At 36.5% G+C, this 27500-nt stretch overlaps 1 protein-coding gene across 1 annotated transcript in view; it reads left to right on the plus strand.

Moving 5' to 3' along the window:
* LOC115218087 (neuronal acetylcholine receptor subunit alpha-10) overlaps positions 1–27500 on the plus strand; it is a 90172-nt gene that overhangs the window by 3759 nt on the left and 58913 nt on the right. The window contains exon 2 of the mRNA XM_029787868.2: positions 22753–22883. Coding sequence (XP_029643728.2) covers positions 22775–22883 — 109 coding nt within the window. The 5' untranslated portion in view covers positions 22753–22774. The remainder of the gene's footprint in view (positions 1–22752; positions 22884–27500) is intronic.

Here is a 27500-nt window from a genome sequence, read left to right on the forward strand (position 1 = left end):
TTAGCAACCAATGTTGGTGTGTTTAAGTCCCGGTAACTTAGCAGTTAGGCAACAGTGAACGATAGAATAAGTTCTAGGTTTACAAAGAATAAGTCCTGGGGTCGATTTGTTTGATTAAAGGCGGTGTTCCAGCATGACAGTAGTCAAATGACTGAAGTAAGTAAGACAATATAAAAATATATGTATGTGTATGATATGCTTCTTTCAGTTTTCTGCTACCAAATCCACTCACAAGACTTTGGTCAGCCCAAAGCTATTGTAGAAGACACTGGCCCAACATGCTATGCAGTGGGACTGAACCCAGAACCATGTGGGTGGGAATGAAGCTTCTTACCACACAACGACACCTGTAGACAGCTGGTAGTCAGAAGGCAGAGTTGATAGAGCATAATGAAATTTGCTTTGTGGTAATTATTCTGGCTCTCTTGCTCTCCAATTTCAAATCATACCAAGGTCAGCTTTGCCTTTCATCCTGGTGTGGTCGATAAATAAATCTTCAGTAATTTACTGGGGTCAATTATTCTCTTTCTTTCACTCTTATTTCTGTCTGTCTTTGTCTCCTCTTGAAGAAATCAAATATGGTCAGATACAGAGACTGATAGTCTTCCAGGTCTAAAAATATCCTGACCTATGTCAACACTATTGCCCTTTGACTTCATCAAAAAGTTAAGGGCCAAACTAAGGAACAATGTAAGGCACTGTAGCTAAATGATACAATTACCTTAATTCACACAGCCAGTATGCATTGAGTTCGTATTCATTGATAGAATAACTACATAGTGCTTAGATAAAGAGAGATGTAAGGTAAACATAGAAGTATTGTTTTTAATAAACATGTGATATTTCATAAATATGTGTGTGTGGTGTGTGTAGGTGTGTATGTATGTGTTGTATGTATGTATGTATGTATGTATGTATGTATGTATGTATGTATATAATATATATAATATATATATTATATATATATAATATATATATATATATTATATAATACAATATATATAAACTGGTACTCTGGTGGTTACGATGACGGGTTCCAGTTGGAACAAGAGTATAGCTTAGTGGTCAGGGGTATTCGGTTCATGATCATAAGGTCATGAGTTCAATTCTCAGCGATATGTTGTGTCCTTGAGCAAGATACTTTATCTCACATTGCTCCAGTCCACTCAGCTGGCAAAAATGTGTAGTACCTGTATTTCAAAGGACCAGCCTTGTCACACTGTGGCACCCTGAATCTCTCTGAGAACTACATTAAGGGTACACATGTCTATGGAGTGCTCAGCCACTTGCATGTTAATTTCACGAGCAGGCTGTTCCATTGATCAGATCAACTGGAACCCTTGTCGTCATAATTGACAGAGTTCCAGTCCATCCATCCATCCATCCATCCATCCATCCATCCATCTATCCACCCCTCCACCCATCCATCCATCCATCCATCCATCCATCCATCCATCCATCCATCCATCCATCCATCCACACACACACACACACACACACATATATATGCAAGAAAAAGCACTTTTTATCAATTCAATAATGAAAAATTAAATTATGCCATTTAGAAAAACTACATATTATAGAAAGTTTAAATATAAGATAAAACATATAACAATGATTAAGTAATGGGCAAAATAGTAAATAAAAAGTATATATTTGGTAGAATAACGACACGTGTTTCATGGCTATATTTAAGAAATGATAATAGTAATAATAATAGTAAAATCACTTCAATATAAATATAGCCACTCTTCAGGTTAAAGATAAAAACAATAAAATAATTAATTAGATAAATTAATAAATATACGTAAATAATCTTGTAAAATACGAAATGTCTTAACAAATATATTCTTGTTTAAGTAAAAAATAGAATAAAAAATAAGATACAATTAATTAAAATATTCAAAACAAATATATATATATATATATATATATATATATATATATATATATATATATATATATATATATATATAAAATACAAAATATACATTAAGTGAAAACTAACTACTATAATTTAATCTATATACATTAATTAAATTATTAATTAATTAATTTATTTAATAAACATCTAAATAAAATCGTATACTCATTAAGTAATTTATTTTAAAAATCTTAATGTTAAGTAATATACATAATGTTAGTTACAAGCTATAAATATTAGAATTAATAATAGGAAATGGTTTAAATATATACACATCTATTAGATAAACTAACTATATTATAAATATATTAATATATACGTAGTATCTATAGATTTAATATTTTACTCAATTATATAGTTGACCAAAATATCAATTAATTTAAAACTAATTTACTTAATGCTACGTAATAAATAGGCCACCTAAACTATTAAATAATATATTGTCTTACAAAATTAATTCTCAAATTAAATTATATGTAATACGTTAAATCATTATAAAAATAATAATAAAACATAATAAATAAATAGAAATACATATCATAATTAATAATTATCAAGAAATTATATATAAATTAATATTTTAACAACAACAACAACAATAATAATAATCAAATTTAATACAATTCAAAAGTTAAATAATATTGTTAAATGAAAAACGTTACTTAGCTTGTTGATGAAAATAATATAACTGAATTTTAAACGTAAAAATGTAGGTCTTAGCGTTTATAAGAAATTAAACTCGTGAAGACGTGTAAAAAATAGAACAAAATTATCAATGAAAATGATGAAAAATATTTATTAATGAAAAAGACGAAAAATATTTAAGCTTCATGAATTAAAGAATATATATATATATATATGTAAATCAGTTCACTTTGAAGTTGCACTAACAATATTGCGAGGATGTATTTGCAGTAGTAGTGAGTAGTCACTGCAACAAAAATACATGTAGGTTATTATAATATGCTGTATATAACTATAAAATAAAGAGTACATGGAATTACCCATCAGGAGTATTCACAGAGTGATTAACAACTAAATGTAGATACTCATGTTAAATACTGGTCATTGTAAATGAATAAAAAATGCGCCCTTTTAGAGCCTAGCCAGGCTCATGGGCTCGGTTTCCTGGTTTCTATGGCGTATGTGTTCCCCAGCTGGATGGGACACCAGTCCATCGCAGCGTTACTCATTTTTGCCAGCTGAGTGGACTGGAGCAATGTGAAATGAAGTGTTTTGCTCAAGAACACAACACGTCGCCCGGTCCAGGAATCGAAACCACAATCTTATGATCATGATGCTGACACCCTAACCACTAAGCCATGCGCCTCCATACACTGGTCATTATGGTTAGCCGTTAACTGGAATATGACTGAGAGCTAATACACGCCAGTTGTCAAGTGGTGGTGAGGGGCTAACACAGACAAAAAGTCACATACACACATACAAACAGACAGACAGACAGACACACACACACACACACACGTACAGACACGTATATATGAAGGAATTCTTTCAGTTTCCATCTAGCAAATCTACTTACAAGGCTTTGGCTGACCTGAGGCTATGGTAGAAGACATGCTCAAGGTGCCACACAGTGGGACTGAACCTAGAACCATGTGGTTGGGAAGCAAGCTTCTTACCACACAGCCATGCCTGCCACTAGTTTGTTATGAACAAAGTCAGCAGCTTGTTTAGGCTTGAAGGTCTGGGTATTTCTAGTCGAAAACACACACCATGTCCCAGAATCCCTTACATCAATAACTGAGTGTATTATGAACACATTGTCATTGTAAAAAAGAAAAGTTGTTCTCCTGTGACATACATATCAGTGATTAGCATATTTGATTCAAATCAGCAGGAATGTATTAAGAATGAATATGCAAGCCATTGTTTCATATCTCACTGTATATAATGCAAATAATGATTTTTTTTTTATTGAGTACAATGCAATCTAAAGGACTCTGCTTCTGTCTCATTCGATTTTTGCATATATGAATATATATACATATATAATGATAAAATAAAAAAAATTGTAAGTCCTATCTTTTCTTGAATCCATATTTTTCCTTTCATAGAAAAGATCTATCTTAGCACTTCCAAGGTTCATAATTTTAGGGCAGCCATCTCTATGTTTTTCTATGATGGTACATTCTCTGCAGTAATAAGCATCAGATTGATATACCTGGTCCCCCCAAATGACACTGCATCCTTGATATGGACCATAATTGCATTCATCCCAGATATGCACCAATGTGCATGGTCGAACACAAGAATCACATATTACACATTTACCACAAGTTTTTCACAAAGTTTTCCAATAGCAATATCAGGTTGTTTTTGGCAAAAAATTAAATGTGGATGATGTTTTGCCAGAAGGCTGAAGCTCTCTCTTTCTATATATAAAATCATCAGAACATTTGTGCAGCACAACAGAACACTTCTATAGCACTACACACCGCTGCCACAACACTAGAGAAAACTACAACAGTACCATAGAATACTACTGTAATACCATAGAACATTACTGCTATAATATAACACAACAGCACTATAACAATAGAACACTACAACTTTACCAAAGAACAGTACTACAACATCACAGAATAGCAGCACAACACCACAGAATACTGTTACAACTCTACAGAACACTATTATTTTTTTTACTCTTTTACTTGTTTCAGTCATTTGATGGTGGCTATGCTGGAGCACCGCTTTTAGTTGAGCAAATCGACCCCAGGACTTTGTAAGCCTAGTACTTATTCTATCAGTCTCTTTTTGCCAAACCGCTAAGTTACGAGGATGTAAACACACCAGCACCGGTTGTCAAGTGATGTTGGGGGGACAGACACAGACACACAAACATATACACACACGTACATATATATATAAACACATATATATGACGGGCTTCTTTCAGTTTGCATCTACCAAATACACTCAAAAGGCTTTGGTTGGCCTGAAGCTATGGTAGAAGACACTTACCCAAGGTGCCATGTAGTGGGACTGAGCCCGGAACCATGTGGCTGGTAAGCAAGCTACTTACCACACAGCCACTCAAAACACTACAAAACATTAATGCAGCATCATATATTTAATACTACACCACATAAAAACTCTTTGCTCAATCAGGGCTGGCCTGGGGTTAAACAACAACAACAAACTCAGCACCATAGTAAACCATTATTTCAGCCTAGTAAAATAGCCCCATCCACACAAATACATAGACACACTCATTCACAATCGTTCACTCACTCTCACACCTATCTACCTATCTACCTACATGTATATATATATATATATATATATATATATACACACACACACACACAAACACATACACATATATACATACACACATACATACATATACACATATACATAAATGCACACCTACATGCATAGAGAGAGAGAGGGAGAGAGAGTCTGTGTGAGAGAATGGTGCTGGTAATTGTTATTGTTGTTGTTGTTGTTGTTGTTGTTATTGTAGTGGTGGTGATGTTGGTGGCACTCATCAAAGATTGTAGGGACACCATGACAGATGGTTGCCTGGAGCAACCAAAGCTGGGAGGGGGGGCAATGTCAATAGGAGTCGGTGTGTGAAGATGGCTGTTAGGACAGCTGGTGATGTCTTCGAAAGATGACGTGATTGGAAAAACAACAACAACAACTACTACTACAACAAAAACAACTACAACTGCAACAACAACATTAAGAACAGCAGTAATGACATCAATAAAGAAGGCATCGATGAGGACAAGAATAACACCCCCCACCACCACCACTGTTTCTTCATCAAAACACTTCTAGTCACTATTCATAACATACTACTACTACTACTACTACTACTACTACTACTACTACTGCTGCCACTGCTGCTGCTGCTGTTGCTGTTGCTACTAATGTTACTGGTACTACTGCTACTCATACTGCTACCACTAATACCACCAACACCTCCTCTAAAACCACCTGAAATAATGGATCATCTATAGGTAATATTTATTCGATCAATGAGACTCTCTACATAATGTACCATTAAAGCTGTGGAAGTGGCTGAGTATTCCTGAGAAACAGGTCCGGACGCTTACCCTTAATGGAATTCTTTGCATGTGTATGTGTGAAGCATTGCACGTTATCATCACTATCACCACCAACATAATATGCTGTGTAAATTTGTAAAATAAGAGGAAATTTCGAGGATGAACAAGTCTCCATGTTCTATATCGTCATAATTATTGCTTATATATACATACATATGTGTGTGTATGTGCGTGTGTTTTTGAGTATGAGAGAGAGAGAGTGTGTATGTGTGTGTGTGTGTGTGTGTGTGTGTGTGTGTGTGTGTGTGTGTGTGTGTGTGTGTGTGTGTGAATGTGCGTGCGTGTGTGTGCGTGCGTTTGGGTATATATCATATATGTTTGTGTATATATCATAGAAATCAGCTGTAATACATAAGAAAGAAGAGTGGTCTAGTGTGGACTTGTGATATGTATTGAAGCTTAAGATGGCAATTTGGTAAAGTAATTTTGAAGCGATGCAAATGGAAGGAAGTTAAGTACGAAAAAGACCAAGTGAACATGGCAAGAGATGGAGGCAAGGTGAAACTTGAGTTCAAGAGATTCAATGTCCTTTCTACTAAGGCACAAGGCCTGAAATTAGGTGGGGGAGTGAGGCAATCGATTAGATTGGTCCCAGTACGCAACTGGTACTTAATTTATTGACCTCGAATGAATGAAAGACAAATTCGACCTCGGTGAGAACGTAAAGACAGACGAAATACCGCTAAGCATTTCGCCCGGTATGCTAACGATTCTTATTTCTTTATTGCCCACAAGGGGCTAAACATAGAGTAGACAAACAAGGACAGACAAAGGGATTGAGTCGGTTACATCGACCCCAGTGCGTAACTGGTACTTAATTTATCGACCCCGAAAGGATGAAAGGCAAAGTCGACCTCGGCGGAATTTGAACTCAGAACGTAGCGGCAGACGAAATACCTATTTCTTTACTACCCACAAGGGGCTAAACACAGAGAGGACAAACAAGGACAGACAAATGGGTTAAGTCGATTACATCGACTCCAGTGCGTAACTGGTACTTAATTTATCGACCCCGAAAGGATGAAAGGCAAAGTCGACCTCGGCGGAATTTGAACTCAGAACGTAACGGCAGACGAAATACCGCTAAGCATTTCGCCCGGCGTGCTAACGTTTCTGCCACCGCGCCGCCTTCAAGAGACTCAGTACCATGAAGACGCTGACAAAGGACAATAAGACGGGGCTATATACTGAGTTCGTGAATACGTTTCTAACTCATACAAGTGAGGACAAAAGACGTAAAATGATAACGATGATGATGATGGTGGGTGGTGGTGTTGATGGTGGTGATAGTGATAGTGATGGTGATGGTGGTGGTGGTGGTGGGATGTTGATGGAATAGCATATTATTATGGCCTGTATGACCTACACGCGTTTTCACAGCATAGATTACGGACAGTTGCAGATGCTTCGAAACTAGCCAAATGGATAGACCCTGAAGAAGCTGCACCGAAAAGCGTGTTAGGTTACCTCTGCAACTGCCCGTAATTTGTAGGCCATAAAGACCATTATAATATGCTAAAATTGTAAAATAAGAGGAAATAAATTTTGAGGATGAATAAGTCTCTGTTCTATATCATTATAATAATTGCTGATATATACCCCAGACAATATTACCGTCCAGCAAAGCGAACACAGAATTGCTCATTTGGAGGAATTTACAGTAACTGACAACTATAGGTAGTCATACATGCATATATGTACATATTCCCAGGCCTATTCCCCATTTTTTTAGGAGGGGGTAACCACAGCAAGACACACACCAGGCATTCTATTTATTCTCAGGTCAAAGGAGTGGGCCCCGTTCTACGCTCCGGTCAGGGCATAGAACGCAACCCCCAATATCCGCAGCGGGGCCCGATACTGGTTTACCTTCACCGCATCATGCTGGTTCCGTACCTCTTTGAGCAACATCAAAATTCACTCATCCGTCCATAAACACTTTCCAAGCTTTCCTATCATTTATAAACTCTCTTGCCTCTCTCACTCCAACACCTTTAACCACCAAAGCTTTCCTCACTCCATCCATCTACACAAACCGAGGTCTGTCTCTGGTTCTGCTGCGTATCGCTTCAGCTTTCATCACCCTCCTTACCATCCGCTCATCTATCCTCTCCATGTGGCCAAACAACCTCAACAGTCGTCTATCCTAGTAAACCTATATTCCTAAAAAGGCAGAAAGAAAAAGACAAGGGGGTGGGAGAAGGTTAACACCAAGTCTCACCCTAGTACTAGGGCCATAGAATGTGCGTGGGTGTAGTACAAGTGAGCTAAAGAGGAGAGAGATAGGGAGTGTGATGATGATGATGAGGATGGATGTGCTGGCACTGAGCGAAACTAAGATGAAAGGTAAGGAGAGTATCAGTTTGGGGATGTGACTGGACGAGTGTCGGGAGTGGGGAGGGGGTGGGCTCGTGAAGGAGTGGCATTACTGGTGAGTGGGAGTGTGAAGAAGAGTGTGGTGGAGTGGAGGTAAGTGTCTTCAAGATTAATGTGGAGAGAAGAGATGTGGGTGTTTTTTTTTTAGTACGTATGGTCCAGTGAGGGAAAAGAGTGAAGAAGAAATAGAGGAGTTCTGGAGGGAATTGACAGAGTTTGTGGATAGGGTGGAGAAAAGTGGTTATGTGGTGGTGTTGGGTGATTTGAATGCGCGAGTGGAAAATGGAGAAGTAGAAAATGTAGGAAAATATGGAGTTCTTGGTCGGAATGAGAGTGGAAGAAGGTTGTTGGAAATGTGAATGGAGCAGGAGTTGATGGTGGGGAATAGTTTGTTTTTTTAAGTGGGAGAAGAATAAGTTCACTTAGTGGAGGGTGGAAGGAGGAACAGTAGTGTATAGGGCCTTGATGGATTATTTATAAATTGATAAGAGAGTGGTAGGAAAGTTGGTGGATGTACATGTAATGAGAGGTGAAGGTGGAGGAGTATCAGATCACTTCCTAGTACAGGGTAAATTGAAGGTATGCTCAAAATGGAATGCGAGGCAAGTGACAAGGAGAGAGGTTGTGAAGGTGAGTGAACTGGATAGGAGAGAGAAAGAGCAGGTGTATGTAGAGAAACTGAGAGGTGAATATGAACGGGTAAAAAAACGGGAGGTAGGAGATGTGAAGGGGGAGCGGGAGCCTTTTAGGGAGGCTGTAATGAGATGTGCTTCTGAGGCATTTGGTACACGAGTAGTTGGAATGGGCGTGAGGAAAGGTAATGAGTAATAGAATGAACAGTTAAGAGTGGTTGCAGAAGGAAGATGGTCAGGCTTATGATCGCTACAGAGAAGTTAGGAGGAGAATTAAGAGAGTGGTGAGGGTGGCGAAATGGGAAGCGAGTGAAAGGTTCAGGAAAAAGTTGGGTGAAAATTTTCTAAGAAATAAAAAGATGTTTTGGAAAGAGGTGCAAAGGGTAAGAAAGGTGGTTGGAGAAAAGGGGAAAAGGGTGAAAGATGTAAATGGAAATTTGTTGAAAGGAAGTGAGGATGTACGAAGGAGATGGGCAGAGAATTTTAGTGAGCTGTTAAATGTGGAGGATGATAAGGAAGCAAGTATAGTGGGTGTAGGAGGAGAGGAGAGAATGCCTGTTGTTGGGGAATGGAACTACGGTACAATTGGTAGAGAGGAGGTGAGGGAATCCCTGCGAAAGATGGCAAACCGGAAGGAGCCAGGTGTAGATGGGTGTACAGTGGAATGCCTAAGGAAAGGAGGAGTAACAGTGATTTAATGGTTAATGAGGCTTAAGAATGTTTGTTATATGGCTGGAAGAGTACCAAAGGACTGTTGCAGTGCCTTTATAGAAAGAGGGGAAGGGGATAAATGTGAGTGTGGAAATGTTAGGGGTATAAGTCTTTTACACACACACACACACACACACACACACCACACACACATATATATATATATATATATATATATATACATACATCATAACTATACATATACTATAAACACACACTCGCATATATGTAAATAATGTGCATGTATATGATATATGCAAATTAAGGTATGTGCGGGTGTATATGTATATATATATAATATATATATATATATATATATATATATATATATATATAAATAGATAGATAGACAGATACACACACAGAGCATACGCATACATACATATACACTGGCCGAATTCCGTTTCAACCCCTCCAAAGCTTGATGTAATGAAAGTGTACTTCTAATAGTTTCTTGAGTTCGATTTGTTTTGCTGTTGATTTCCCCCAAAGGTTCGGAAATGCCTGAGGAAATGACTGACGATTTTAGCTGGTTTAATACACTGATCGCAAATAAATTGCCATGCTATTAAAACATTTGTAGCATGTATTGAAACATTTGTAACATATCGAACTGTTATTATCAATTCATCTTCATTTAGGATATACACACGTATATATATATAAATCAATTCAGTATACATGTAGGTTATAGATTGAAGATGAGAGATTATTGTTTTAATAAGGACTGTATTGGATTAAAGGTCTGAAGTAGCGACACTCACACCCATAAATGCACACATACACATACACACACACTCAAACACACACACACACACACACCACACACACACACACACACAACACACACACACCACACACACACAAGTACACACGCAGACACGCATGTGCATAAGTTACTGAATAAATATATCCTGCAACGAAAATAAAATGAAAGACAAATGCGAGCAAAAACATGCGAATACAGGAACAATGGGGGAAGGGTGAGTATTGGAGTGAGGAAAGGGGATAGGGCGAAGTGGAAGGAGATTAAAAAGAAGGAAGGAGGTAAGGCAGTAGAGAGTCTGAAACCGTAGGAAACCACACAAGTGGCTCTGGTTTATGGCCTTTTCTGTATTGATTTGTATGTTGTTGGTATGGATGTGTGTCGTTCAAGACGAAATAGCATTTTGAGAGGAGAGGAATCTTCCAGAATAACTGCTCTTGGGCAGAGAAAACGATAAATGTGAATATATATTTATATATATATATATGATTGATTGATTGATTCTAGTTTCAGCTCATGAGCTGTGGCCATGCTGGGGCACCGCCATTTTGCTGGGGCACCGCCATTTATATACTCTCTTTTACTATATATATACTCTCTTTTACTCTTTTTACTCTTTTACTTGTTTCAGTCATGTTACTGTGGCCATGCTGGAGCACCGCCTTTAGTCGAGCAAATCGACCCCAGGTCTTATTCTTTGTAAGCCTAGTACTTATTGTATCGGTCTCTTTTGCCGAACCGCTAAGTTACGGGGACGTAAAAACACCACCATCGGTTGTCAAGCGATGTGGGGGGGGACAAACACAGATACACAAATACACACACACACATATATATACATATACATATATACGACGGACTTCTTTCAGTTTCCATCTACCAAATCCACTCACAAGGCTTTGGTCAAGCCGAGACTATAGTAGAAGGCACTTGCTCAAGGTTCCACACAGTGGGACTGAATCCGGAACCATTTAAGCAAGCTACTTACCACACAGTCACTCCTACGCCTATATATATATATATACATAGGCACAGGCGTGGATGTATGGTGAGAAGTTTGTTTCTCAGCTACATGTTTCAGGGTTCAGTCCCATTGTGTGGAACCTTGGGCAAGCGTCTTCTGACTAAAGGCTTGTGAGTGGATTTGGGAGACGGAAACTAAAGGAAGCCCATCGTATATAAGTTAATGAATAGATATATCCAGCACAAAGGCAAAGTGACTGTGTAGTAAGATGCTTACTTCTCAACCACATGGTTCCGGGTTCAGTCCCACTGCGTGGCACCTCAGGCAAGTGTCTTCTACTATAGCCTCGGGCCGACCAAAGCCTTGTGAGCGGATCTGGTAGACGGAAACTGAAAGATGCTCGTCGTATATACATACATACATACATACATATATATATATATATATAATATATATATATATATATATATAATATATATATATATATATATATATATATATATAAAGTTAATCCAAACAAGAAAACACAAAAAACACAACAACGCGAGGACGTGGAACAAATATAGTATTATTGGACGCTCAGGAAAGAAGGGAAGAAGGAGGGTTAAACGTTTCGAGCGGAGCTCTTCGTCGGAAACATAGGAGAAGGAAAGATCCAGAGAAGGGAAGACAGAGGAATAAAATCGCCAACGGTACACACGAGGTCACATTTTGAAAAAAAAAAATATATACCGGGTGGCCTAAAAATGTATACACACTTTAAGAAATTGTATAGAAGGTGTTTATTAAAATACATTTCATCTTCAAAATTTAATAGAATCTACAAACATTATTTTATTGTTTTGTCAATGCCTGTGTTCAAACTGACGTCCGTTCTGGTCCAGGCACTGCGGACAACGCGAAGCAAAGGAATCGCAAACATCACGAAAGAATTCCTTTGGTATTTGTGCGCATTCTCGTTCAATAGCTGCTCTCAAATCAGTGACTGTTGCAGGTTTCATAGCGTAGACTTTGTCTTTTAGGTATCCCCATAAAAAATTCTAGTGGTGTGAGGTCTGGTGAACGCGGAGGGTATTCAACGAAATCGCTTCGTCCAATCCACCTGTATGGAAGGATCTCATCAAGGAAGGATCTTACATAGCGATGGTAGTGTGGGTGTTCCCCATCTTGCTGAAAATAAAACTCCTCATCTTCAAAGTCTTCTCTAATGCTTGGTATGACAGACTGTTGTAGTAAGTTCAAGAAAACGAGACCAGTCACAGTAGCATCAAAAAAGAATGGTCCAATTAATCCTCTTGATGATAAGCCACACCACACTGTAAATCCTGGTAAATTTACATGGCAGAACACCATAACATGCGGATTTTCTGGTCTCCAGTAGATGCAATTGTGGCTGTTAATTGAACCATGTAATTTGAATGTGGCCTCATCACTCCACACAATCTTTATTGGAAAGTGTGCATCTTCTATATATTTTTTCATTATAAATGATCTTGACATTCTGTTTACATTACATAAAATATTCTTTACATTCTACTGCTGTTTTATTGCCATTTATTTACGAGTATTATAAAGTTTATAGGTAAATAATAAATCGAATTACGATTTATAACATTGCTAGTATGGGAAATAATTGTTCTGCTTAACGAGTTTTTGCTTCATCAGCGGTCTCTAGGAACAAATTAACTCGTATATCGAAGCATTTCTGTAATGGCAAATTTCGCTTGTCTCGAAAATTATAATCGAAAACGTTAGAATTTATACACACACACGCACACACACACATGTATGTATGTATGTATATGTATGTATGTATGTATGTATGTATGTATGTATGTATGTATGTATGTATGTATGTATGTATGTATATATATATATATATATATATATACACGCACAGACACATATATGTATATAATCTATCTATCTATCTATCTATCTATCTATCTATCTATCTATCTATCTATCTATCTATCTATCTATCTATCTATCTATCTATCTATCTAATCATTCTGTATATCTTACTTAATGTGGATTTACTGTGCGAAAGCCAGACAAATGGGGTAATCGTCTTTAGAAAGCATCTCGTATAAACGTATAGTGCTATAAAGGTACAGAATTATCATTAACAAACAGCAGGAGCAGTGGAATTGCTAGGTTCGGGATTCCTGCGTATTCGCAGCATGCATGCACACATTGATATATATATGGCTTGATGGCAACTTCCTGTAAGAAAGCCACAACACTGATATTCGTGGTGAAAATGCATCTCGTATAGACGTATAGTGTACAAAAGAAGCAGTAGCAAACAAAAAGTGTCCACTAACCACCGTGGAGTAGCTAGATCCGGGATTTTTGCGTATGTATCTGTTATCTGCAGCAAGTGTCCATTATCATCGCAGGCTTAGACAAATTTCGTGTCTACTCATGTAGAAAATAAACAGTATCTAACAAGAAGTCGCGAATACGCAGAAATCTCGAGCGCAGAAATCTCGGACCAATTCCATTTCTCCTGCAGGACGATATTTCGTTAATGATAATTCTGTAATTTTTTTTAGCACTATACGTTTATACGAGATGCTTTCTGAAGACGATTACCCCATTTGTCTGGTTTTCGATCAGTAAATCCACATTAAGTAAGATATACAGAATGATATTCCGAACTAACACGGCTACCATCACTAATAACGAATTTTTACCCAAGCCCACCAGCTATTTGCAGTACCAGTGACTTGTTAACCACTGTTTCTCTATATCGGTAGAAACGAAGCTTCTACCGATAAGTATGCTGTGATAGTGATTACTTGCTGCTGATGATGCGCAATTACGCAGAAATCCCAGACCGAGCAATTCCAAAGCCGCTGCTGGATGCTTTTCGTCTGCTATTGATACTTTTTTGTTATTTTGCATAATACATCTATACAAGATGCTTTCTCAGGACGAACACCGTAATGTTGCGGTTTCTTTACACTATGTCCACTTTAAGCAAGGTGCACAGAATGATACATACATACATACACACACACACACACACATATACGCACGCGCGCGCGCACACACACACACACACACACATATATATACACACATATATATACATATATATGCATACATATATATATATATGTGTGTGTGTGTATATATATATATATATATATATATGAAATATATACATAAATATATGCTTACATATATTTAGATATGTATGGATATCTTTATTTGTTGATATGTCTATTTATCCATCTGTTTATATGCGCAAATTTATATGTATCTTGTTTTCTTTACTCCACCCACCGTGTTATTTCTGTTGGGGTTTGGCCAAAAATATCAGGAACCAAGTTGAGCTACGGTACACCCGCACAGACACACACACACTACAAATACAAAGTCGTTCGCGTGCGGATGCACTTTCTCTTGCACTCACTTTCTTTCTTTTCTTCCCAACTGTATTTACTAAAGCATTTCTATTTATTTATTTTATTTATCTTACCTTTCTACTTTTGTACTAATATCATAATGGTAAAATGCGTGTTTCCACCCGATTAATTCTTTACTAGTTTAATCCCAGGTTAGCCCTGATAGTATAGATTTATATTCAAGGATGCTCTGGTTATGACCATTCTATCTGTTAGATTTCATCGTCCAGTGCTACAGTAACCATTCAAACCGCTAGTCTCTACAATGGAGGGCTTTTCAGGAAACATTAGACTAAAATTTAGGAACTACACTAAATAATATTTACTGACGCTGATCGTGTCTATGAGCACACCGTCCAACTGGCATTTGGCTACCTTGGACAATTATCTCATATAAAGATTCTCACTTTCTTTGGCTCGGTGTAGCAGTAAAAGGTAGTATTTATTAGAAGTTATGGAATTATGGTAGCTAGTATTAGTGGTTAATATAGTTGTGATAATAGTATTAGCGGTCACGATAGTTCATATTGGGGTAATAATAGTATTCGTGGTAGTACTAGTTGTTTGTATTGGTTAGTATAGTAGTTAGTGATAGTGGTTATAATTGTTAGTATTAGTGGTAATAGTGAGGGCACTGGCCTGTTGGTTAGGGTATTGCACTCGGTGATCGCAAGATCCTGAATTCGGTTCTCGAACTGGGCTGTGCGTTGCATTTTTGAGTAAAACATTTCATTTCGTGTTGCTTTGCAATCACTTCGACATCTGACGTGTAGAACTGGTATTCTGTTCTAGTTGATCCGATCAACGGAACAGTCTGCTCCTGAATTTAGCATGTAAGTGGCTGTGCACCCCACAGACACACGTACCCTTAACGTAGTTCCCTGGGAGATTCAGCATGACATAGGAATTGACAAGGCTAGCCATTTGAAATACAAGTACAACTCATTTTTGCCGGCTGAGTAGACTGTTATACCGTGAAATAAAGTGTCTTGCTCAATGACACAACACGCCGCCGGATATCGAACTCACGACCTTACGATTGTGGGCCGAATACCCCTAACTACTGAGTCATGCGCCTTCACGACGCGTAGGACACCAAGCATTTGTATAGGCAAATCGATTTGCTGGAGTGAGTGAGCAAAAGTACAACACAAACGTTTGATCCCTGTAAGCAATTCATCTGATCATGCTGTTCAGCAACAAAGTGCTGAACACTAATCTATCATATACGACAGGAGAGTCTATGATTAATGGGAATAGGAGTTAGTGTAGCTATAGTAGTTAGTATTTGGTGGTTCTAGCAGTTAGTGTTGTTAGATAAAATAGTCAGGTTATAGTTGTTACAATTGGTAGCTATGATAGTAAATGTTGGTGGTTATATTAGTGGTATCTATGTTGGTAAATGTTGATGGTTATACTACAGGTAGCTATGGTGGTAAATGTTGATGGTTATATTATTGGTAGCTATGGTGGTAAATGTTGGTGGTTATATTACTGGTAGCTTTGGTGGTAAATGTTGGTGGTTATATTACTGGTAGCTATGGGGTAAATGTTGATGGTTATATTACTGGTAGCTATGGTGGTAAATGTTGATGGTTATGTTACTGGTAGCTATGGAGTAAATGTTGATAGTTATATTATTGGTAGCTATGGTGGTAAATGTTGATGGTTATATTACTGGTAGCTATGGGGTAAATGTTGATGGTTATATTACTGGTAGCTATGGTGGTAAATGTTGATGGTTATATTACTGGTAGCTATGGGGTAAATGTTGATGGTTATATTATTGGTAGCTATGGTGGTAAATGTTGATGGTTATATTACTGGTAGCTACGGGGTAAATGTTGATGGTTATATTACTGGGAGCTATGGTGGGAAATGTTGATGGTTATATTACTGGTAGCTATGGGGTAAATGTTGATGGTTATATTACTGGGAGCTATGATGGTAAATGTTGATGGTTATATTACTGGTAGATATGGTGTAAATGTTGATGGTAATATTATTGGTAGCTATGGTGGTAAATGTTGATGGTTATATTACTGGTAGCTATGGGGTAAATGTTGATGGTTATATTATTGGTAGCTATGGGGGTAAATGTTGATGGTTATATTACTGGTAGCTATGGGGTAAATGTTGATGGTTATATTACTGGTAGCTATGGGGTAAATGTTGATGGTTATATTATTGGTAGCTATGGTGGTAAATGTTGATGGTTTATTACTGGTAGCTATGGGGTAAATGTTGATGGTTATATTATTGGTAGCTATGGTGGTAAATGTTAATGGTTATATTACTGGTAGCTATGGGGTAAATGTTGATGGTTATATTACTGGTAGCTATGGTGGTAAATGTTGATGGTTATATTACTGGTAGCTATGGGGTAAATGTTGATGGTTATATTATTGGTAGCTATGGTGGTAAATGTTGATGGTTATATTACTGGTAGCTATGGGGTAAATGTTGATGGTTATATTACTGGTAGCTATGGGGTAAATGTTGATGGTTATATTACTGGTAGCTATGGGGTAAATGTTGATGGTTATATTACTGGTAGCTATGGGGGTAAATGTTGAATGTTATATTATTGGTAGCTATGGTGGTAAATGTTGATGGTTATATTACTGGTAGATATGGGGTAAATGTTGATGTTATATTATTGGTAGCTATGGGGTAAATGTTGATGGTTATATTACTGGTAGCTACGGGGTAAATGTTGATGGTTATATTACTGGTAGCTATGGGGTAAATGTTGATGGTTATATTACTGGGAGCTATGATGGTAAATGTTGATGGTTATATTACTGGTAGCTATGGGGGTAAATGTTGATGGTTATATTACTGGTAGCTATGGGGTAAATGTTGATGGTTATATTATTGGTAGCTATGGTGGTAAATGTTGATGGTTATATTACTGGTAGCTATGGTGGTAAATGTTGATGGTTATATTACTGGTAGCTATGGGGTAAATGTTGATGGTTATATTACTGGGAGCTATGATGGTAAATGTTGATGGTTATATTACTGGTAGCTATGGGGGTAAATGTTGATGGTTATATTACTGGTAGCTATGGTGTAAATGTTGATGGTTATATTATTGGTAGCTATGGTGGTAAATGTTGATGGTTATATTACTGGTAGCTATGGTGGTAAATGTTGATGGTTATATTATTGGTAGCTATGGGGTAAATGTTGATGGTTATATTACTGGTAGCTATGGGGTAATTGTTGATGGTTATATTATTGGTAGCTATGGTGGTAAATGTTGATGGTTATATTACTGGTAGCTATGGTGGTAAATGTTGATGGTTATATTACTGGTAGCTATGGGGTAAATGTTGATGGTTATATTACTGGTAGCTATGGGGTAAATGTTGATGGTTATATTATTGGTAGCTATGGTGGTAAATGTTGATGGTTATATTACTGGTAGCTATGGTGTAAATGTTGATGGTTATATTACTGGTAGCTATGGTGGTAAATGTTGATGGTTATATTACTGGTAGCTATGGGGTAAATGTTGATGGTTATATTATTGGTAGCTATGGTGGTAAATGTTGATGGTTATATTACTGGTAGCTACGGGGTAAATGTTGATGGTTATATTACTGGGAGCTATGGTGGGAAATGTTGATGGTTATATTACTGGTAGCTATGGGGTAAATGTTGATGGTTATATTACTGGGAGCTATGATGGTAAATGTTGATGGTTATATTACTGGTAGCTACGGGGTAAATGTTGATGGTTATATACTGGTAGCTATGGTGGGAAATGTTGATGGTTATATTACTGGTAGCTATGGGGTAAATGTTGATGGTTTATTACTGGGAGCTATGATGGTAAATGTTGATGGTTATATTACTGGTAGCTATGGTGTAAATGTTGATGGTAATATTATTGGTAGCTATGGTGGTAAATGTTGATGGTTATATTACTGGTAGCTATGGGGTAAATGTTGATGGTTATTTATTGGATATTATTGGTAGCTATGGGGGTAAATGTTGATGGTTATATTATTGGTAGCTATGGGGTAAATGTTGATGGTATATTACTGGTAGCTATGGGGTAAATGTTGATGGTTATATTATGGTAGCTATGGGGGTAAATGTTGATGGTTATATTACTGGTAGCTATGGGGTAAATGTTGATGGTTATATTACTGGTAGCTATGGGGTAAATGTTGATGGTTATATTATTGGTAGCTATGGTGGTAAATGTTGATGTTATATTACTGGTAGCTATGGGGTAAATGTTGATGGTTATATTATTGGTAGCTATGGTGGTAAATGTTGATGGTTATATTACTGGTAGCTATGGGGTAAATGTTGATGGTTATATTACTGGTAGCTATGGTGGTAAATGTTGATGGTTATATTACTGGTAGCTATGGGGTAAATGTTGATGGTTATATTATTGGTAGCTATGGTGGTAAATGTTGATGGTTATATTACTGGTAGCTATGGTGGTAAATGTTGATGGTTATATTACTGGTAGCTATGGGGTAAATGTTGATGGTTATATTACTGGTAGCTATGGGGTAAATGTTGATGGTTATATTACTGGTAGCTATGGGGTAAATGTTGAATGTTATATTATTGGTAGCTATGGTGGTAAATGTTGATGGTTATATTACTGGTAGATATGGGGTAAATGTTGATGGTTATATTACTGGGAGCTATGGTGGGAAATGTTGATGGTTATATTACTGGTAGCTATGGGGTAAATGTTGATGGTTATATTACTTGGAACTATGATGGTAAATGTTGATGGTTATATTACTGGTAGCTATGGTGTAAATGTTGATGGTAATATTATTGGTAGCTATGGTGGTAAATGTTGATGGTTATATTACTGGTAGCTATGGGGTAAATGTTGATGGTTATATTATTGGTAGCTATGGGGGTAAATGTTGATGGTTATATTACTGGTAGCTATGGGGTAAATGTTGATGGTTATATTACTGGTAGCTATGGGGTAAATGTTGATGGTTATATTATTGGTAGCTATGGTGGTAAATGTTGATGGTTATATTACTGGTAGCTATGGGGTAAATGTTGATGGTTATATTATTGGTAGCTATGGTGGTAAATGTTGATAGTTATATTACTGGTAGCTATGGGGTAAATGTTGATGGTTATATTACTGGTAGCTATGGTGGTAAATGTTGATGGTTATATTACTGGTAGCTATGGGGTAAATGTTGATGGTTATATTATTGGTAGCTATGGTGGTAAATGTTGATGGTTATATTACTGGTAGCTATGGTGGTAAATGTTGATGGTTATATTACTGGTAGCTATGGGGTAAATGTTGATGGTTATATTACTGGTAGCTATGGGGTAAATGTTGATGGTTATATTACTGGTAGCTATGGGGTAAATGTTGAATGTTATATTATTGGTAGCTATGGTGGTAAATGTTGATGGTTATATTACTGGTAGATATGGGGTAAATGTTGATGTTATATTATTGGTAGCTATGGGGTAAATGTTGATGGTTATATTACTGGTAGCTATGGGGAAAATGTTGATGGTTATATTACTGGTAGCTATGGGGTAAATGTTGATGGTTATATTACTGGGAGCTATGATGGTAAATGTTGATGGTTATATTACTGGTAGCTATGGGGGTAAATGTTGATGGTTATATTACTGGTAGCTATGGGGTAAATGTTGATGGTTATATTATTGGTAGCTATGGTGGTAAATGTTGATGGTTATATTACTGGTAGCTATGGTGGTAAATGTTGATGGTTATATTATTGGTAGCTATGGGGTAAATGTTGATGGTTATATTACTGGTAGCTATGGTGTAAATGTTGATGGTTATATTATTGGTAGCTATGGTGGTAAATGTTGATGGTTATATTACTGGTAGCTATGGTGGTAAATGTTGATGGTTATATTACTGGTAGCTATGGGGTAAATGTTGATGGTTATATTACTGGGAGCTATGATGGTAAATGTTGATGGTTATATTACTGGTAGCTATGGGGTAATGTTGATGGTTATATCACTGGTAGCTATGGTGTAAATGTTGATGGTTATATTATTGGTAGCTATGGTGGTAAATGTTGATGGTTATATTACTGGTAGCTATGGTGGTAAATGTTGATGGTTATATTATTGGTAGCTATGGGGTAAATGTTGATGGTTATATTACTGGTAGCTATGGGGTAATTGTTGATGGTTATATTATTGGTAGCTATGGTGGTAAATGTTGATGGTTATATTACTGGTAGCTATGGTGGTAAATGTTGATGGTTATATTACTGGTAGCTATGGGGTAAATGTTGATGGTTATATTACTGGTAGCTATGGGGTAAATGTTGATGGTTATATTATTGGTAGCTATTGTGGTAAATGTTGATGGTTATATTACTGGTAGCTATGGTGTAAATGTTGATGGTTATATTATTGGTAGCTATGGGGTAAATGTTGATGGTTATATTACTGGTAGCTATGGGGTAAATGTTGATGGTTATATTACTGGGAGCTATGGTGGTAAATGTTGGTGGTTATATTACTGGTAGCTATGGGGGTAAATGTTGATGGTTATATAACTGGTAGCTATGGTGGTAAATGTTGATGGTTATATTACTGGTAGCTATGGTGGTAAATGTTGATGGTTATATTACTGGTAGCTATGGGGTAAATGTTGATGGTTATATTACTGGTAGCTATGGGGGTAAATGTTGGTGGTTATATTACTGGTAGCTATGGGGTAAATGTTGATGGTTATATCACTGGTAGCTATGGTGGTAAATGTTGATGGTTATATTACTGGTAGCTATGGGGGTAAATGTTGATGGTTATATTACTGGTAGCTATGGGGGTAAATGTTGGTGGTTATATTACTGGTAGCTATGGGGTAAATGTTGATGGTTATATTACTGGTAGCTATGGGGTAAATGTTGATGGTTATATTACTGGTAGCTATGGTGGTAAATGTTGATGGTTATATTACTGGTAGCTATGGTGGTAAATGTTGATGGTTATATTACTGGTAGCTATGGGGGTAAATGTTGGTGGTTATATTACTGGTAGCTATGGTGGTAAATGTTGGTGGTTATATTACTGGTAGCTATGGGGGTAAATGTTGGTGGTTATATTACTGGTAGCTATGGTGGTAAATGTTGATGGTTATATTACTGGTAGCTATGGGGGTAAATGTTGATGGTTATATTTCTGGTAGCTATGGTGGTAAATGTTGGTGGTTATATTACTGGTAGCTATGGGGGTAAATGTTGGTGGTTATACTACTGGTAGCTATGGTGGTAAATGTTGGTGGTTATATTACTGGTAGCTATGGTGGTAAATGTTGGTGGTTATATTACTGGTAGCTATGGGGGTAAATGTTGATGGTTATATTACTGGTAGCTATGGTAGTAAATGTTGATGGTTATATTACTGCTACCTATGGTAGTTTGTACGGTTAATATAGTTGTTAGTATTGATGACAATAGTAGTTAGAGTGGGTAATTATAGAAATTAGTATTCGGTTATAATAATATAATGATACAGTAGTTCTATTGTTGGATATGATAGTTAATATTGGGGGTAGATTTGTTAGGACAGGTGACTATTGTAGTTAGTATTGTTGGCTATAGAACTTTGTATTAGTGGTATCTACAGTACCTAATATTGCTTGTTATATTTGTCAGTATTGTTGGTTATAAAAGTTAGTATTGATAGTTATAGTAGTTACTAACTAGGGTAATAGCGTTTAGTATTGGTGGTTATAATAGTCAATATTGATTGGTGGTTATTGTAATAGTATACATGCTTTTAGTAATTAGTATCAGTGGGTGTAATGGTTTTTATTTGTGGCTATGTTATGATTGTAATAAATATATATTTTAGATGAAGCAGTACTAGTAGCAAGATGACGATGGCGATAACAACGACGACTACGATGATGATAACGATGAAGCAGAAATACTCATGTATCTTAATGCTATTGACTATTTTCCCTCCGATGACTCTTGCTGAAGGTAAGTTTCTGGTATACTGTGATATAATACATACCAAAACACACACACACGCTCGCACGCGTGCACACACACACACACACACACACAAATCTATATGTATATATAAGCATATATATGCGTATATATATATATATATATATACATTTATATATATGCTTATATATATATATATATATTATATATATATATATATATATATATATATATATATATATATAATATATATATATATATATCTATCTATCTATCTATATATATATATACCAGAATAAGCACATAAATGCGAAACAAGATTGGAAAAAATAGTACTCGAATATCAGAGGTAGAGTAATATGGTATATTAAAAAGCAGCAAAAATATCACAAAAACTGTTACTCAGAGTTTCACGGTTCCGTTCGTCGGACAGTTTTGTTTAAAATGGAGCAAGATAAAATTATATGCATGAATACAATTACTTTGATTGATACACACTGGAAAATGGTTTTGTTTCATTGGTCTTTTCAACTAACGATCTTTTCAATAACCGGTTGCATGAAATATCAAATTGCGGTTTGAAATCATATTATTATAAAAACCGAAGAAAACCTTAAATCAAAAATAGCTTATGAAGAAAGAAAAAAGGCCTGAATACCCAGGTTAAATAATTAGCTGCTTTTTAATAAAGTATACATACATACATCGATACATACATACATACACACACACGCGCGCGCGCACACACACACATATATATATATAATATATATATATATATATATATGTGTGTGTGTGTGTGTGTGTGTGTATGTGGAAAGTTAATAAAAGAAAATGAAGAAGAAAAAATATAATAGATGCTTGGTTCATTTTATTTGTATCACAATGGAAAAGTAATACAAAGAAAAATAGATACGTATAAGAATAAGTATAAAAGGAATCGGATAAAAAAAAACAATAAAAAATATTTATTCTGTAAGTTATGAGACTGTTTATACATATAAATTGAGGAACTTTCAATATATTTGATAAAGCATGTTGGCATCTGGATTGTTATTAACAATCCCTCACGGGGAAATTGCATCCTCAAATTATGAGTGTACACACACACATTCACACACACGTACACACACACACACGTACACACACATACACACGCATTGTTTCAGTGATTAGACTGGTCTAGTCGAATAAATCAACCCCAGTCTCTTATTTCTAAAGCCTGGTATTTGTTTTATCAGTCTCTTTTGTCTAACTGCTAATGTGGAGACGCAAACACACCAAAACCGATTATCAAGCGGCAGTAGGGTACAAACTCAGACACAAAGACACACACACACATACGACAAACTCCATTCAGTTTCCGTCTACTAAATCTACTCAGAAGGCTTCCATCGGACCGAGTAGTAGAAGACACATGCTATACTAGAAGGCACAGGGCTCTAGTGGAAGACACGTGGCGCTGGAAAAGCAAGTTTCTTACCACACAGTCACACCTGCATCTCTCCCTCTCTCTCTCTCTCTCTCTCTCATCTCTCTCTCTCTCTCTCTCTCTCTATATATATATATATATATATATATATATATGGGAGAATTCACGCACACAAAAAAGAAATATAAAAGACGAAGACAGGTGGTGTAGACAACAAACAGATGTGAAAAAGTCTTTAACATTTCGAGCCTACGCTCTTCCACAGAAAGTAACACAGAAAGAAACAAGGAGAGAAAATACGGAATGTGTAGTGGCTAGCGATCTATCACGGCGAAAGCCGGACAGAAGGGTCACACAGGAGAGCTAGGGAGAAGGGGAGATAATAAAGTAGTGGTGATCCCAAAATGAAGGTGTGCGTGCGTTTGTATAGGAGAGTTTGTATGTGTGTGTGGAAGAGGGCTGATGATCTTGACGTGTGCATATATATATTTGCATATTTAAAATATGTTGCATGTATATATATATATATATATATATATATATATATATAATATATATATATATAATAAAACTTTATTCAAATGTTATACTAACAATTAATTAGTATCTAAGACGATCACTTATTAGTCTACATCTTTGTATTGTATTCTGTAATCTTAAAGTTTTTGTATGTGTTTGTGTGTGCGTGTGTTATATATATTTGAATGTATATGTATATATACATATACATGCATAAAATATACATACATATATAATATATATATATATATATATATATATATATATATATATATATATATATATATATATATATGAATATGTATGTACACACACATATTGAGAAAAGGAAGGCAGTCAGAACTTTGGATAATTCTTTAACAGCGCTTTCGTTCATTTATCGAACTCATCAAGACAAAGCCAAAATGGTGAAAACAGAACGTTTCGTTGCTCATTTATATGAATCTGATGTTTTTGCTTTGTTTAAAAGAGGAGAAAAATATTTTTGCTTTTTGGGAAAAAGGAGGAAAGAGAGAAAGAAAAGCAAAGAGGGTGGAGAAAATTGACACAGAGAGAAGACAATAAAGAAGAGGAAAAAATAATAAAGGATGGGGAAAGGATATCTGTCTGTCTGTTTGTCTGTCTGTCTGTCTGTCTCTGTCTCTGTCTCTCTATCTATCTATCTATCTATCCTTTCCCCTTCAGTTATTATTCTTTCCTTTTTCTTGATTGTCTCGAAACCTCTCTCTCTCTCTCTCTCTCTCTCTCTCTGTCTATTTTCATTCCCTCTTTGCTTTTCTTTCTCTCTTTCTCCTTTCCCCCCAAAACAAAAATATTTTTCTCCTCTTCTAAACAAAGCAAAAGTGCATCCGATTCATATAAATTAACAACAAAACATTCTGCTTTTACCATTTTGATTTTGTCTTGACGAGTTCGATAAACGAACGAAAGTACTAATAAAGAATTATCCAAAATTCTGACCTGCCTCCTTTTCCCAATATACAATATCTGCACACCACCTCAAACACACCACACACACCACGCATACACACACACACACACACACACACACACACACAACACACACACACACACACACACACACACACACTCACACACACATATACACATACATTCAGATATAATTCATATATGTGCATGCGTACGTATATAAATATATATTTATATGTATACAAACGCACACACGCACACGCACATATACACACACTCACACACACATATTTATACAAAGCATCAGGTACATCTTTTCTTTGAAAAAATTTATATTAAGTTGTTTGATTGTGTTCTTGTTTAGTCTTTCTAATTAATGATTTTTCATATTTCGTCATTAACCCTTTACGTGTAGTTTGGAGCAATGGCATTTCATTAACGTTTTGAAACCATCTTTTTCTTATCTTCTGAACGAAATAGTGATAATGGTACTGTTGTTGCCGCGCTCTTGTTGTAGGCAACAAAGGATCATAGGAATGATACTCTTTTACTCTCTTTTACTTGTTTCAGTCATTTGACTGCGGCCATGCTGGAGCACCGCCTTTAGTCGAGCAAATCGACCCCAGGACTTATTCTTTGTAAGCCCAGTACTTATTCTATCGGTCTCTTTTGCTGAACCGCTAAGTGACGGGAACATAAACACACCAGCATCGGTTGTCAAGCAATGCTAGGGGGACAAACACACACACACACACACACATATATATATATATACATATATACGACAGGCTTCTTTCAGTTTCCGTCTACGAAATCCACTCACAAGGCTTTGGTCGGCCCGGGGCTATAGCAGAAGACATTTGCCCAAGATGCCACGCAGTGGGACTGAACCCGGAACCATGTGGTTGGTTAGCAAGTTACTTACCACACAGCCACTCCTGCGCCTATCTCTAACTTATACAAATCATCATCGCCAGATTCTAAAAGAAAAAAAAATGTTTAACTGAAATTTCCAGGCAACTGCTTATATAATTTTTTCATTCTTTCATTTTACTTATTTCAGTCAATGGACTTGTATGCGCTGTGGCTGTTATATCTGCGTAGACGAATTTGTCTCTATATTGTTTAAGATATTAGTCAACTAACGTGTTTAAATGCCTGTTGTTGATTAGTATTAGTCCAAGTTTAATGCTCTTTCTTATTTAACTCCCTTTGCCATTCAATATCTATTGAAATACACTGCTTTGTTTTTTTGTTTTACAATGAAGTTAGAAAATAATGAAGTATTTAGCAAAATAATTCCCATTATTAACCCAGAGTTCGGATTATAATTCCCCTTGAAATTTTGATGGAAGGTTTTAATTTTAATATAAAAACAGAATTAGAAGTAGGAGCCATGGTCGAGTTTGTATCAAGAGTTAAAGAGTCTATTCAGGATGGAAATGTAATACTGACCTCAGAAATGATAGTATCACACACACGCACACACACATACACACACACACACGCACACACACACACACACAACACACACACACACACACACACACACACACGCGCGCGCGCATACACACACACACAAGGTTGGGCACACTGTTTGCAAATAAATTTGTTGGCTTTATTCGTGATCACTGAGGAACGAGCTATAGATACCTTCTTACCAGAAACGGGCTGCATGAGATATTCCCCATCATTAGGCGGGCCATACTACTAAAAATTCAAAGAATTTATTTCTTTACTGCCCACAAGGGGATAAACATAGA

This window comes from Octopus sinensis, linkage group LG12, assembly GCF_006345805.1.
Source record: "Octopus sinensis linkage group LG12, ASM634580v1, whole genome shotgun sequence".
In the NCBI taxonomy this organism is placed as follows: Eukaryota; Metazoa; Mollusca; class Cephalopoda; order Octopoda; family Octopodidae; genus Octopus; species Octopus sinensis.